Source organism: Oncorhynchus keta, chromosome 15 (genome assembly GCF_023373465.1).
Source record: "Oncorhynchus keta strain PuntledgeMale-10-30-2019 chromosome 15, Oket_V2, whole genome shotgun sequence".
NCBI lineage: Eukaryota > Metazoa > Chordata > Actinopteri > Salmoniformes > Salmonidae > Oncorhynchus > Oncorhynchus keta.
In genome coordinates, this window is record NC_068435.1 from 45,385,768 (window position 1) to 45,401,020 (window position 15,253).

Consider the following 15,253-nt stretch of genomic DNA (forward strand, 5'->3'; position numbering starts at 1 on the left):
ATGAGCGGGTGCTCTGGTCAGTGGGTACGCTTGCTCCCACCCACCCCGAGAAGTCTGCAGAGCTAAGCCCCTGACCCAAAGCCCAAAGGGATTTTCCAAGGGCGGGAAGGACCAAGCTCTGCCTGACTCCCAGGTGGGCATGGAAGCGAGCGCACCAATAATCATCAGGACCAGCACACACACCAGTCACAGTGTGAAACCAAAACACAAAACATACATAACTAAACACAAAACATACATAACTAAATGCATCCCTACCCTCACCCCTGATTGGAGGACCTCAAACATTTATACTGTGCATTTATCCCAACACTCGTTAATTCCAGCCACAGATCACCCCATCTTTTCCCAGTAAATTGGCATTCTACCATTTCCTCTTGCAATACATCCCTCCATTCTCCCATGGTGTCTCACTAGGGACTTGAACCTGCCCATCTGCAACATTTCTGCCGAAATTGCCCCCAAAATTAAAATGTTTACCAAAGACTACAATGATATTTCCTATTGACTGACTGTGGTCCTTCAAATCCCCCAACAATACAGTTTGCAGGTTCATTCACACCCCGATATTATGACCCAAAAACCATTCCTGGACCTGACTCCAAAAACAAGCCATAGATGGACAGCACCAAAAGAGATGCTCTATTGATTCTGTTTCCATGTTGCAGAGTCTGCACCGGTCTACTGTTTAATGCCCCATATACTGCCCATTCTTTTTGTAGTGAGAATTTTATCAAATGGCTTAAGTTGAACAGAACAGTGGCAAAGTTGGTTTGACTTTTGGATAGCCTATCTCCGGGACTCGTTAGGGCCCTTCAATAAATTGCACAGAAAGTTTTCACATCCCATGACTTTTTCCACATTTTGTTGTGTTATAAGTTCAGGAGTAAAAATGTGCTTAACACATCACATAATAAGTTGCATGGACTCACTCTGTGGGTAATAATAGTGCTTAACATGATTTCTGAAAGACTACGTCACCTCTGTACCCCACACATACATCCTGTTTGCAACAAGGCACTACAGTAATACTGCAAACAAGTTGTCCAAGCAATTCACATTTATTCCTTAATACAAAGTGTTATGTTTGGGGCTAATCCAATAAAACCCATTACTGAGTACCACTCTCTATATGTTCAAGCATGGGGGTGGCTGCGTCACATTATGGGTATGCTTGTAATTCTTAAAGAACTGGGGATGTTTCCAGGGTAGAAAAAATAATGGAATGGAGTGAAGCACAGGAAAAATCCAAGAGGAAAACCTGGTTCAGTCTGCTTTCCACCAGACACTGGGAGACGAATCCACCTTTCAGCAGGACAATAACCTAAAACACAAGGCCAAATCAACTTCCGAAGAAATCTGCTTACGAAGAAGACAGTGAATGTTCCTGAGTGGCCGAGTTACAGTTTTGACTTAAATCTGCTTGAAAATCTTTGGCAAGACCTGAACATTTTGGTTTAACAATGATCAACATCCATTTCGACAGAGCTTGAAGAATTTTGAAAAGAATATGGGGCAAATGTTGCACAATCCAGGTGTGGAAAGCTTTTAGAGACCATCCCAGAAATACTCTCAGCTGTAATCGCTGCCAAAGCTGCTCTGCAAAATATTGACTCAGGTGTGAATACTTATTTAAATGAGATATTTCTGTATTTCATTTTCAATACCCTTGCAAAAAATTAATTATGGGGTATTGTGTGTAGATGGGTGAGAATTATTATTTTTTAATACATTTTGAATTCAGGTTGTAACACATCAAAATGTGAAATAAGTCAAGGGGTATGAGTAGTTTCTATTCCAAATTTACCACAGGCATCACAATCAGGTCGTGTTTATCTGCACTTTGAATTAATTAGTACTTGTGTGCTGCCAGCTGCGGGCATGTGGGCAGGATTGAAACAAACCCAACCTTTATTTACGTTGTGATGCAGTCATGACCACAAGTCTCACATAGCTCAGTTTTGGACGAGACTGACTTTATAACCAAAATTATCCCATTTAAACTTTGTAGTCAATTTTGACAGTAGAATAAATGTTTCTGAATCAATGCCACATAGGCTGTTCTCTAAATGAGAAGTTGCTTTTTAGGGGCAGTGTCGTGGAAATTTCCTGTATTACCAAATCATAAGAAAGAAAACCACACACAAGTCAGAGTTATCATAAAGTCCATCTTTAATTATATGAGCTTCACCATAGCCCTGTGACTCTCAGATCAATTCAGTGTCAAAAACTGATTTCTCTGAGAGTGCTTACAAAACAGTCCTTAGTATCATTTATAGCCAAGACACACCCATCAAAACTCACATGACGAATAACAGATCTTAGGAACATTATATAAATAACCTTTTACCAGAAAAAAGAGTATCCCATAATTTACAGCATTAGCTATAAATGATCGTTCAGTTTGGTCTCCTAAACAAAGCTCTTATCTCATTCTTGGTACCACTTAGAACCAAAAACATTACCTTCTTTCAATTGCATATATCAAATAACCCCCTACTGGACAAGCTTACAGAGAGGAGTGACTGGCACACAGACATTGTGGAGCCAACCTAACTGGTTCCCCATTAATCACACCATCCTTTCACATGGGTTAGGAATAGTTAGACACATTCACAGATAAGACTAACCCGACCTCTCCCCTCTCTGGGCCCAAGTAATTTTTCCCACATAAGCATACTTCAAGTATAAACATTTATAAAACATCTTATTTATAAATGTTACCTAAAGGATTCTGATTCTGCCATGACAGCAGTTGCTTTTTAAGGCAGATAGGGCAAAATATACAACAAGCTCTCACAGTCTCACCTCAGAACTAGATGTTCATCCATATTTCTCAAATGTCAAATTTCAATGTTGTTGGATATCATGGCCGGTTGTGATACAGCCTGGATTTGAACCAGGGTGTCTGTAGTGACGCCTCCAGCACTGAGATGCAATGCCTTAGACCGCTGCACCACTCGGAGCCCCACAATTTAAAGGTTAGGGTTAAGTTTGGGCATTAACTCCTAAATCTTAAGATTAGGCATTAACTGTGAATGGTTAAGGTAAGGGTTAAGGTTTAGGATAGGCGTTACATTTTTTTCTCGAAACCAACTTTTTATTATTCGATTCTAACATGCAACCTTGGGCACCAACGTTTGGCAACAGAGGCAGATGCTTACGCCCATCCGCCATACCCATCCACAACGCTCAAGCAAAACTGAAACAGGCTTGAAGTTCACAGCGCTCATTTGTCCCCTAGTGGCCAGTTTCCACGTCATCTCCCGATGTCTTCAGACATTGATGGACGTTGAATACTGACTTGAACCATGGGTGACCTGGCTGAGATATAATGCACACTTCAAAAAGTAGGCAAACAGTCATTTTAATCAAATACAAATTTCAACAATCACACCTAAAACAATAAATATGCCTGGACCTGTTTATCAGTGTTGTAAAGTACTTAAGTATCCATACTTTAAAGTACAACTAAAGTAATTGTCTGGGGTATCTGTACATTACTTTACTATTTCTATTTTTGACCACTTTTACATTTACTTCACTACATTCCTTAAGAAAATGTTGTACTTTTTACATTTACATTTACCTTGACACACAGAAGTACTCTGTACATTTTGAATGCTTAACAGAACAGGAAAATAGTCCAGTTCACGCACAACAGAACATCAACAGAACATCCCTGGTCATCCCTACTGCCTCCGATCTGGCAGACTCACTAAACACACATGCTTAATTTGTAAATTATGTCTGAATGAGTGTGCCCCTGTCTATCTGTAATTTTAAAAACAATAAAATGGTGGTATCTGGTTTGCTTAATATAAGGACTTTGATATGATTTATTATTTTACTTTGAATTTTGATACCTAAGTACATTTTAGCAATTACATTTACTTTTGATACTTAAAGCATATTTTAAACCAAATACTTTTAGACTTTTACTCAAGTATAATTTTACTGGGTGACTTTGACTTTTACTTGACTTTTTCTAATAAGGTATCTTTACTTTTACTCAAGTATGACAATTGGGTACTTGTTCCACCCCTTGCTGCTTGCTCACCAACGTTTCGGTCAATATATTTGCAGTTTGCACGTGCCTTTTTGGATCTTCTTTCAGGCCTATAATGCAAATGTTTAAGATGAGCTTACAATTTATACAATTGCTATTGTATAAACCTATACAAATCTAGTTACTCTCTCCAAAACTGTGCTCGGAACATGGAGGGTTTTTATTTCACAAACACATCGATATTTGCATGTTTTTTTAAATGTAGGCCTACCCTTGGGCCTCCTGCATCCTAAATTACAGTATGTCCCTCATATGATACCAAGCCCAAAGGAAATCCCTATAAGGTAACCATCTCTCAATGCCCTAAGCCCTATGTTACTATCTTACACTCTGAGCCCTGGATAACTATGCCCCATCTACCTCTCACATCTCTGTCATATCCTGCACACTGTCAAGAGTTATAGCTCACAGTAAGGATGTACAATTCGACCAACTACCTGCTACCCTTCTCATCTTTAAAGGGTAAGAAGCTTGAGTTTTTACTTACCAATTTAACAACATAGTGTGGTCAAAGACTTAGTAACTTAGGTGTAGTCACGATCTGGTTACCTATAAGTACAAACACACGTATGTTTTGGGTTGTTACGTATTTATTAACTTATTTCCATATAACTTCTATTTCTCAACTACATATGGAGGATCTATTCTGCGCTACCGAGTTCGTATGCTAGCCTGGAAGCTAGCTCAAGCTGGTTAATGTTAGCCACACCTCACGCTATTCCGGACATTGTGGATGTGTTATCTAGTGGAAACCCATTGGCATGGCAGACTCTGATGCTTTCTTGCCGTGGGCTCAAAACGAAAGAGAAAATCATATCTGCTTGATCTAATTGTGTAGTAACTCGTCTGTTCTCCTTTTTTTGTTTTGTCAACTTTTTGGCATGTTTTCTGTGACGTTTTCTGTGAAGGCTGTGGGAGTTTTGTAACATGTCCCACCTTGGCTCAGCATTAGCGCGCTAGCTAACTGATATCTGAAATCTATCTATGTTGGATTTCGGCCCAGTGAAGCACCCACCTCCCCCTTGCTTTGGGAGCGAACTCAGACTACACTCTTTTGAAAGTTTTACCATCGGATGGTCTCTGCTTGCTCTTTGCTTTTAATCTGCGGTTATGTTTTAGTTGTGTTAGTTGTGTTCTAGCAGGTCTCCAGTAGTTGGGCTCTATGTTGCCAACCATAACCATGGTGGTTGGCTAGGGTGGCTAGGCTAATAGCTAGTTGGCTAAATAGCTAACATGAGCTGGCTATAGCTAACAATCTTTGATAACTGGTTGGATAGCGTTATGTATTTCCAAAACTTTGGATTACTTTAATGTAGCTGTGAGCTCGATGTTAATAGCAGCTGGCTGACTCATTCAGTGCTAATGTATCATTAGCAGGCTAGTAGGGCTAATATTAGCAGGCTAGTTGGATCGCAACCTTGTAAGTTGATTTGTAACAATAATACATTCATTAAATATTTGCTTGTAAATTGGCTGAAAATTCAATTGAAACTAGTAATCATGAGTGCAAATGATTTGGTTTCATTAGAAGTTTTACATTTGAAGTTATTTCTGCTGGAGTTTACATTAACAGGGAGTAGGCTGGCTTGCAGGGTCCTCCATATTACATCACACCCCGGAAAAACATTTTCCAACATGACCTACGTATTTTTCGGAATTCTGATCAGTTTTATGTAATAACTCAAAAAATAGAAAAGTGAGGTATAACTTTGCATTGGGATTTATGATGTGTATACTAATGCAAGTCCATATGTTACATGTGGTTACGTTTATGTTACCTACCCTTTAAGTGTGTGACATCACGTGAACATGTAAAGGTGATGATTATGATGAGTAAAGGGAGGCCAAACTTTCTTTCTTTTGCTATTTTCACAAACAAATTATAATGCATTGGTAGGGAAGAGTCTTCAGTGTGAGTCTCTATGGATATATAACATCTAAGTTATTTGAATGCCCTGGTAACCCTGGAGTTTAATTTTCGGGCTGGTTAGAACAGATTCTAATAACCCATTGGCAGTCATACCAAAACTAAAAGCAGAGAGCACCTTTGACTGGAATTGAAAGTTACAGATCGCGGTTTGAATGGTGCATGATTAAGTTGGGTTGATTAGAATTAGGCCTAACCCGAGAGATGTAAGTATCTCTGGATAATATAGCCTGCATCTGTAGGGCCAATATAATAATATGTAATCCTCCCAGTCCTTTGTTCGTTTTAGTAATATTAACATGATATATTAATATATTAATTTTGAATTCAAACATAATATATTATATTGACCATTATAAGTATGTGTTAACTTATTCTACAGACGATTTCCAATGTAGGCCTACACTGCACCCTGGGGTCTGCCGCACAAGTGTTTGCGATGTTATTGCTTGAGCTAATGGGAGAGAAAGGAAGGGGAGAGTGGTGTTGGCATTGTAAAATGGCCGGTAGCAGCAGTTGTTTGAAAACAGGCATTAAGTATTGGAGTATCAGTATATTAGCACTAGTATTCAGTCATTACATTAGTCAGTATTGAGTTGGGTTGGAACGTCACTTAGAAAGCCTGGGGAGAGCGTGGCATGGCCGAGCCTGAACGAATTGAATAAACGTTCCATGGAATGGTTTTGAAGCGTAGATCAATCAATATGGGGACTATCAATCTGAGGACAAATGAAAACAATTGAGAACAACAAGGGGAGCTAACAGGCGAAGCAGACTGGAGTGGATGGACTTCTGCCGCTTTTCTTTTAGGGGGGAAAGGGTGAGGAAAGGGAGGAAAGGGGAACACTATAGAGTTGAAGTGTGAAGTGTGACGTGTATGTGTGGGTCCGTCAGCAGTTGTTAATGCCAAACTGAAGACTTGGAGAGACACAATTAGTTAAGTAATTACTAACCTATAGGGCTGCGGAGAACAAACAAACCTGAGAGATATCATACAGTGCATTCGGAAAGTATTCAGACATTTTTTCCACATTTTGTTATGTTACAGCATTATTCTAAAATGTATTTAAAAAATAATATTCTTTCATCAATCTACACACAATACCTGATAATGACAAATTGAAAACACGTTTTTATTTTTATTTTTATTTTTATACCAATGTATTAAAATAAAAAATTGAAATAACCTTATTTACATATGTATTCAGACCCTATGCTATGAGACTCGAAATTTAGCTCGGGTGCATCCTATTTCCAGTGATCATCCTTGAGATGTTTCTACAACTTGATTGTAGTCCACCTGTGGTAAATTCAATTGATTGGACATGATTTGGAAAGGCACATACCTGTCTATATAAGGTCCCACAGTTGACAGTTTGTCATAGCAAAAACCAAGCCATGGGGTTGAAGGAATTGTCTGTAGAGCTCTGAGACAGGATTGTTTTGAAGCACAAATCTGGGGAAGGGTACCAAAACATGTCTGCAGCATTGAATTTCCCCAAGAACACAGTGGCCTCCATCATTCTTAAATGGAAGAAGTTTGGAACCACTAGGACTCTTCCTACAGCTGGCCGCCCGGCCAAACTGAGCAATCAGGGGAGAAGGGCCTTGGAGGTGACCAAGAACCCGATGGTCACACAGAAGGAAGAGTTCCTCTGTGGAGATGGGAGAACTTTCCAGCAGGACAAACATCTATGCAGCACTCCACCAACGGAAGCCATTCCTAAGTAAAAGGCACATGACAGGACGCTTGGAGTTTGCCAAAAGACACCCAAAGGACTCTCAGACCATGACAAACAATATTCTCTGGTCTGATGAAACTAAGATTGAACTCTTTGGCCTGAATGCCAATCGTCACGTCTGGAGGAAACCTATCACCATCCATACGGTGAAGCATGGTGGTGACAGCATCTTGCGGTGGGGATGTTTTTCAGCGGCAGGGACTGGGAAACTTGTCAGGATCAAGGGAAGATGAACAGAGCAAAGTACAGAGAGATCCTTGATGAAACCTTGCTGCAGAGTGCTCAGGACCTCAGACTGGGGTGAAGGTTCACCTTCCAACAGGACAATGACCCTAAGCACACAGCCAAAACTACCCAGGAGTGGCTTCAGTACAAGTCTCTGGATGTCCTTGAATGGCCCAGCCAGAGCCAGGACTTGAACCCAATCGAACATCTCTGGAGAGACCTGAAAATAGCTGTGCAGCGACACTCCCCATTCAACCTGACAGAGCTTGAGAGGATCTGCAGAGAAAAATTAGAGAAACTCCCCAAATACAGGTGTGCCAAGCTTGTAGCGTCATACCCAAGAAGACTTGAAGCTGTAATTGAGGCAAAGGTGCTTCAACAAAGTACTGAGTAAAGGGTCTGAATACTTATGTAAATAGAATATTTCAGTTTTTTATACGTTTTAAATAAATTTGCTCAAATGTCTAAGAAACCGTTTTTGCTTTGTCATTGTGGGGTATTGTGTGTAGATTGATGAAAAATCTATTTAATACATTTTAGAAGAAGGTTATAATGCAACAAAATGTGAAACAAGTAAAGGGGTCTGAATACTCTGAATGTGCTGTATATGAGATTGAATGGAAAATACATTTCAGAAAATAAATTGCAAGACATTTGGAGTAATGGTGATGTATGAGGGTTAACATGCTTTGCTTTCAGAGACAAAAACACAGACCACACACACACTCACATTGCTCCCCCACAAACATAGCCTACAGTATCAGTCAGGTTGCTCAAGATCCAAGGCAATTGACTTCCGTCCAGATACCCAGGACGTTGCCACTAGGGACCCTGCCACCAGGGAAAATGGTGAGCACTACCATCAAGTAGTCCACGAGCTCCGGACCCGAGGGTCGGATGTTAAATTCCAGTGCAAGCCATGCGTTTATATATTTTTAAATAAAAGTATTAGCCTATCCAAACCATAATCCTGACCTTAACCTTTCAGAATGAATAACTAAACTTTCTTTCTGGTGTAATCCTTTTTGATTTATGTTTTATTTAACCTTTATTTAACCAGGTATTTAACAAGTTCTCATTTACAACTGCGAACTCGCCAAGATAAAGCAAAGCAGTGCGACACAAACAACAACACATGAAATAAACAAAAGTACAGTCAATAACACAATAGAAAAAAATATATATCATGTGTGTGCAACTTAGGTAAGATTAGGGAGACCTTTCAAAGTAAGGCAATTTAATTACAATTTAGCAATGTCGTAACCCTATCCCAAACCTTAACACTTAACCCTTCGGAATGAATACCTAAACTTAACCAGTTGTTTCTGTTGTAACCGTAACCCTATCCCAAACTGAACCGTTGAAATTTGATGTTTGGGAAAACTTCTGAATTTTACATATTGGACAAACGTCGGAATCGGAAGTCAAATGGTTGAAAAGGAAAAGCTGTACAGTATAGGGCTATACACACACATCAACCGCATGACCAAATCAGTCAAATCATTCACAAACACAGACACACACACGCGCACGCACACACACACGCATGCACGCACGCACGCACGCACGCACACAGACGCGCACGCACACACACACACACACACACACACACACACACACACACACACACACACACACACACACACACACACACACACACACACACACACACACACACACACACACACACACACACACACACGAACATGCAGCTTTCACTGTCGACCAACCAAAGAAAGTCTGCTGCCACACCTGTTACTTTACCTGTATACACCTCAATGATTATGTTAAAAGCAAAAGCAATATAAATTGCTCTGATTCGTAATTTTTTTATTAAAAGTGTTGAGATTAGTCTTCTTTTATGATCTGCAATTCATGCCACTGTTTCAGCGCACACACACATGCACACACGCACACACACACACACACACACACACACACACACACACACACACACACACACACACACACACACACACACACACACACACACACACACACACACACACACACACACACACACACACACACACACACACATTGATCAACTCCACACAGTCATATTTGTTTACTGGTGTTGTCTAAATTTGTCGTTCAGTCATCCATAATTTTCACACAGCACCTCAACATTGCAGAGATCATTACTCGTACACACACTCATGCACGCAGGCGCACACACACATTGTGAGAGGAGGAAAGGCATTCCTTTGTGTTGTTCCACAGCTTTGGTAATATTTTCACAAGAATGTGATGACTTTTCAAAACTCTTTAAACTCCAAACTGGAAACACTTGTAATGCAACCAGTCTTACATTCAAAACCTTTCATTGTGCATTAATTGTGTTTGTATACATCCAATTGTATACATCCAAATCTGCATAAAAACAATATGCGCATTTTCCCACCAGAAATATTTCAGATCAGATTGACTTGTTAGGGATAAAAGACTGTGCGTTATGACCCTTGATATTAATTAATAGAATACAACCCTGGATAATTATTGGAAAGGAGCATCAAGCTCATGACCATGCACTTTCACCACCCTGTAAAGTTCATCATCATTCATTTAATATATAGGCTGATAAAATAGTAGTGGGAGGACCACACACATGTCATTGTGTGACTGACTCCAAAGTTATTTCGATATGATGGTTATTATATCAATAGCCTATTTGGCCATAAATGCGTTTCCCGCCAACATTTCTCGCATAATGAACTTTACCCACAAAAAAAGATCACACCTTCTCTAGCTTATTTTGTTTTGACATTTGGAATGTTTCGACAAATGTTCTGTTTCCATCAGCACTGTCATTAAATGTTTTCTCCGACATGTACCTACTTTACTCGCATAAAAACGTTGGATGGAAACCTGGTTACTGATCCTAAATATAAATTTACCGTGAAATATAATGACTACACTGGTTTAATCACCACAACACAACACAATTATATCAATCGGTTATTCCAACAACATTTTAGATACATGTTTCAAATGCTAGAGTACTCTAAAATTACACTAAATTACACTATATTCACATTAGGCAATACACATGCATTGCCCATTAAAATGAACTGAACATCACATTTCTATAATATGTGTGATAAAAGGTGTGATCATTGAAGACATCTTTCACAATGTAATCAAATGAAAGAAACATAATGTTTATTGAGCATTTGGCAATAGGTTCTCGTAGAAAATATCGCAGGAAATATCCTCATTGTTTCATGCACCCGGAGAAAAACCTTTTGGCATGGCGAATTCAAACCTATCATAGGTCTGGATTTAAATCATTGCATGCCTCATCCAAGCCTGTCATAGGTCTGAATTTAAATAATTGCATGCCTCATCCATGGCTCATGGGGATAGCAATCATACACCGTCCACTTTTATTCTAGTCATGTATTCTATTCTACAGTATTGTATTTAACTTATGTATTGTAGTGGTTCTGGCAGTCTGTCCACAACTGCTTTCCCTCCCGAGATAAACCATTTATTATCTGGCTGTCTGTCATGCTCGCTCAGGTTCTCACTCCCGCCGTGAGTGGGACGCGCGCGCGTGCACACGCCCACACACGGGTGCACATGCGCGCGCACACACACCGCGGGCTCGCAGATCAATACGGATCAATTGGGTGGGGAAGGGAAGCCTGATTACTGGACCACGTGTTCAGGAGAAAACCGCGGAAAATCGATCATTGCAGCTTTTAGACCAGCAGCACAGAACGGCTCAGAAAACCCTAGGCCTAGTATTGCACCCGACAAAGCAATAAAATACTCTCTACTACACCGCTCCAAACGCTACCAATGCAGCTTAAAGATGAACAAAATGCCGACCACAGCAAATGCAAACAGTATGGTCCAGTTCCAACATCTCATGGTGTAGGCGAAACTACAGTGATTACCAATAGAAATAAACTAAAAATGCAATTATCAATGACATGCAGGTTTCACTGCCAACTAACCTTTGTAGGCTAAATCGCGAAGAAAGTCTGATGCTACACCCGTTACTTTACCTGCATACCTCAGTGATAATGCAAAAAGGAAAAGATGTATAGATTACTCTGATTCGTGATAATTCAATTCAAAGTGTTGAGATTTGTCTTCTTTCACGATCTTCAATTTATACCACACACACGTCCTTGTCCTTGTGGGGACCAAACGATTGATTCCCATTCAAAATCCAATTTTCCCTAACCCTTAACCGTAAACCTTAACCTAACCCTAAACAAACACACACACACACACACACACACACACACACACACACACACACACACACACACACACACACACACACACACACACACACACACACACACACACACAGACAGACAGACAGACAGACAGACAGACAGACAGACAGACAGACAGACAGACAGACAGACAGACAGACAGACAGACAGACAGACAGACAGACAGACAGACAGACAGACAGACAGACAGACAGACAGACAGACAGACAGACAGACAGACAGACAGACAGACAGACAGACAGACAGACAGACAGACAGACAGACAGACAGACAGACAGACAGACAGACAGACAGACAGACAGACAGACAGACAGACAGACAGACAGACAGACAGACAGACACACACACACACACACACACACACACACACACACACACACACACACACACACACACACACACACACACACATTAGTTAGTTCAGATAAGCTGAAAAATCAGTTTCCTTGCCCCCTTCACATCCCACTCATGTCTTTCTCAAAATCACATCATGTCTACATTGGGTAATTAACTCTAAAGCCCTCCTCCCATCCCCAGTTTATTGTCCAATTTGTAAGTCGCTCTGGATAAGAGCGTCTGCTAAATTACTTAAATGTAAATGTAAATGCATTGTCATCTGTCTGTCCACCCATAGTGATGGGTGGACAGAACGCCCTGCCCGAATGTTTTGGAAAGATGTGGTGAAGTGGAAAAAGAAGATGATAGCAGTGCTGGCGATGTTATGTGTGATAATTATAAGGCGCTTTACACATTTTACAGTCACACACGATGGGGACTTCAAATAGGCCTAAGGCACTTCAACGGAATTGTAGCCTACAGTTCAGATTGTTTAAATGGAAACTGAAATCTGGACACTGATTGTAGTTCTATAACCTCTTACATTGCCTTAATATTAACTCCTGCCCAATTAAGTATTACTTGCAGTAAAATGATACACTAAATGTACATTTTGACACTGGGAACCGGAGTGGACAAATATTATTTATTTATTTCAGCATCTTCAGAGAATGCAATTGCACAGTTAGGGACCATCTGCTGGGGCTCTATCTTTACCAGCATCATAAAAGCTGATATTTCAGTATTTCAACCACATGAAATATGCATCCAAGCCAATCTAAAATATTATATGAAACATGTTGGGTCTCTTTCACAGCTTTCTATTTATTTTAATACAACTGGTGAAACTGATGTCATTTTGAAATTTTGCACAGAAAATCATTCCCGTTTTTTTTGTTATTGCATTTTCTCCCCGGTGCCTAAAGAACTTTACTCCGCGAAAGAAGCGTGGATGACAGAGAAAACTTCACGGATGTCAACTGGATTGAAGTGTTGATTCTATCGATTTATGCTATTATTGTGTTGATCAAGGGTTTATTTAGTCTTCTAGGGCAACGTATAATCACAGAAGAGATGCTGTATGTATCTAATTATAGACAGATGATTAACAAATGGAGAGCTTGGGACTACAAGGTTCTATCTGCAAAAAGATGATTCTGAAATAACTGGCTTTAAAATTCCGAACCCTCATTGGTTTGAATGGTGTCAGCAATTTTTATATTGCATTCTTTTTAACTTATCAACATGAATTTGGGTATTTAGAGTACTATATAGGTAGAGACCATTGAACAGAACAAGACAATGTCAATAACTACATGTTGACAAAAATGCAGAAAGAACCTTATAATCCCAAGCTTTTTTGAAATAGCCAATAAAAATTAGTAAATTATAAGCAGAAACATGTGTAAATTAGGCAACAACAAAAAATCATGCCCTCCCTGTCAACAAAACGTTCTGTAGCCTACAGTGCATTTTCTATATTTGCGCGTTAGGGTCAGATTTTCCATTTATCACATATAGTTGGGCATTTGCGGATAGGTTATTAGCAATTGCAAGCAGGTGCAGGTGAACAAACAGCTGAACCACGCACCGCAATCCCCCCACCCTATCACTCTCACTTCTCCATCACCTAAACACCCTGTCCCTTCACTATATCAGTTCTTCATTGTATCCCTACATCCCTCTATTTCGCCATCATTCCACCTGGAAATATATGTATTTTCATCCATCCATCCATCCATCCATCCATCCATCCATCCATCCATCCCACTTTACTTTATCTATCCATCCACCCCATTCTTTACACTGCCTGCATCCCTCCTTCAATTTTGACTATTTTATATAGTACGTTCCTGTTTGAAATAGACTTTTGTATTAACAATATTACCAGTAAAATCAGGGTCAAATTCAACAGTATAGGGGGAAATACACTTGGAAAGAGCAGGAAAGTCAGGAGGAAACTAAACTCTCCCCCTCTCTTCTCTCCCTCTCTTTTCCCTCTGTCTTCCCCTTCTCCAGCCTGTAAGCGGAAGGAGCAGGACCAGGGTCGTGAAAGGAACCTGGTCCCCAAGAAACAGCGGCTGGTTTTCACCGACCTGCAGCGCCGCACGCTGGCGGCTATCTTTAGGGAGAACCGCCGGCCCTCCAAGGAGATGCAGATCACCATCAGCCAGCAGCTGGGCCTGGAGCTCTCCACCGTCTCAAATTTCTTCATGAATGCACGGCGACGCTGCCACGACCGTTGGGGGTCCACCGGAGGCGTTGAGGGGAACGAGCACGGGGGTGTGCATGGGAACGTGCATGGGCACGGTCACATGCACGCTCATGGGAACAACAACAACGCCGGTTCATCCACGGCGCAACCGGGTACCTCCTCTGCTACCACCTTCTCCAAGGAATGAGAGAGAAGGGAAGGGGGTGGGAGAGGATGGAGGGGTTTGGATCTAAAGCAGTGGTCACTGACCCTGGTGTGCAGGCTTTTTGTCCAGCTCAGCTGATTCAACTCCTGGTCTTGATGAATAGTTGATGAATTGAATCAGGTGTCTGTGACCATTGGTCTGAACGTGTTCTCTTTTTGTGAAGGATCTCACCTTTTACTCCATTTTGTTTTGTCCATCAGAAACCAAAGAGAAACCAACAGGTCTGAGAGCGGAATGGTGTATTGGTGTCCCAAATTATCCTCAGACCCTTAAGTTTGAGC

The 15,253-nt window shown here is 40.6% G+C and overlaps 1 protein-coding gene across 1 annotated transcript in view; it reads left to right on the forward strand.

The window, feature by feature from the left end:
• Nucleotides 1-14,954, forward strand: part of LOC118395074 (hepatocyte nuclear factor 6-like) — a 24,222-nt gene extending 9,268 nt beyond the window's left edge. The window contains exon 2 of the mRNA XM_035788864.2: nucleotides 14,572-14,954. Coding sequence (XP_035644757.2) covers nucleotides 14,572-14,954 — 383 coding nt within the window. The remainder of the gene's footprint in view (nucleotides 1-14,571) is intronic.
• Nucleotides 14,955-15,253: the final 299 nt, after the last annotated feature.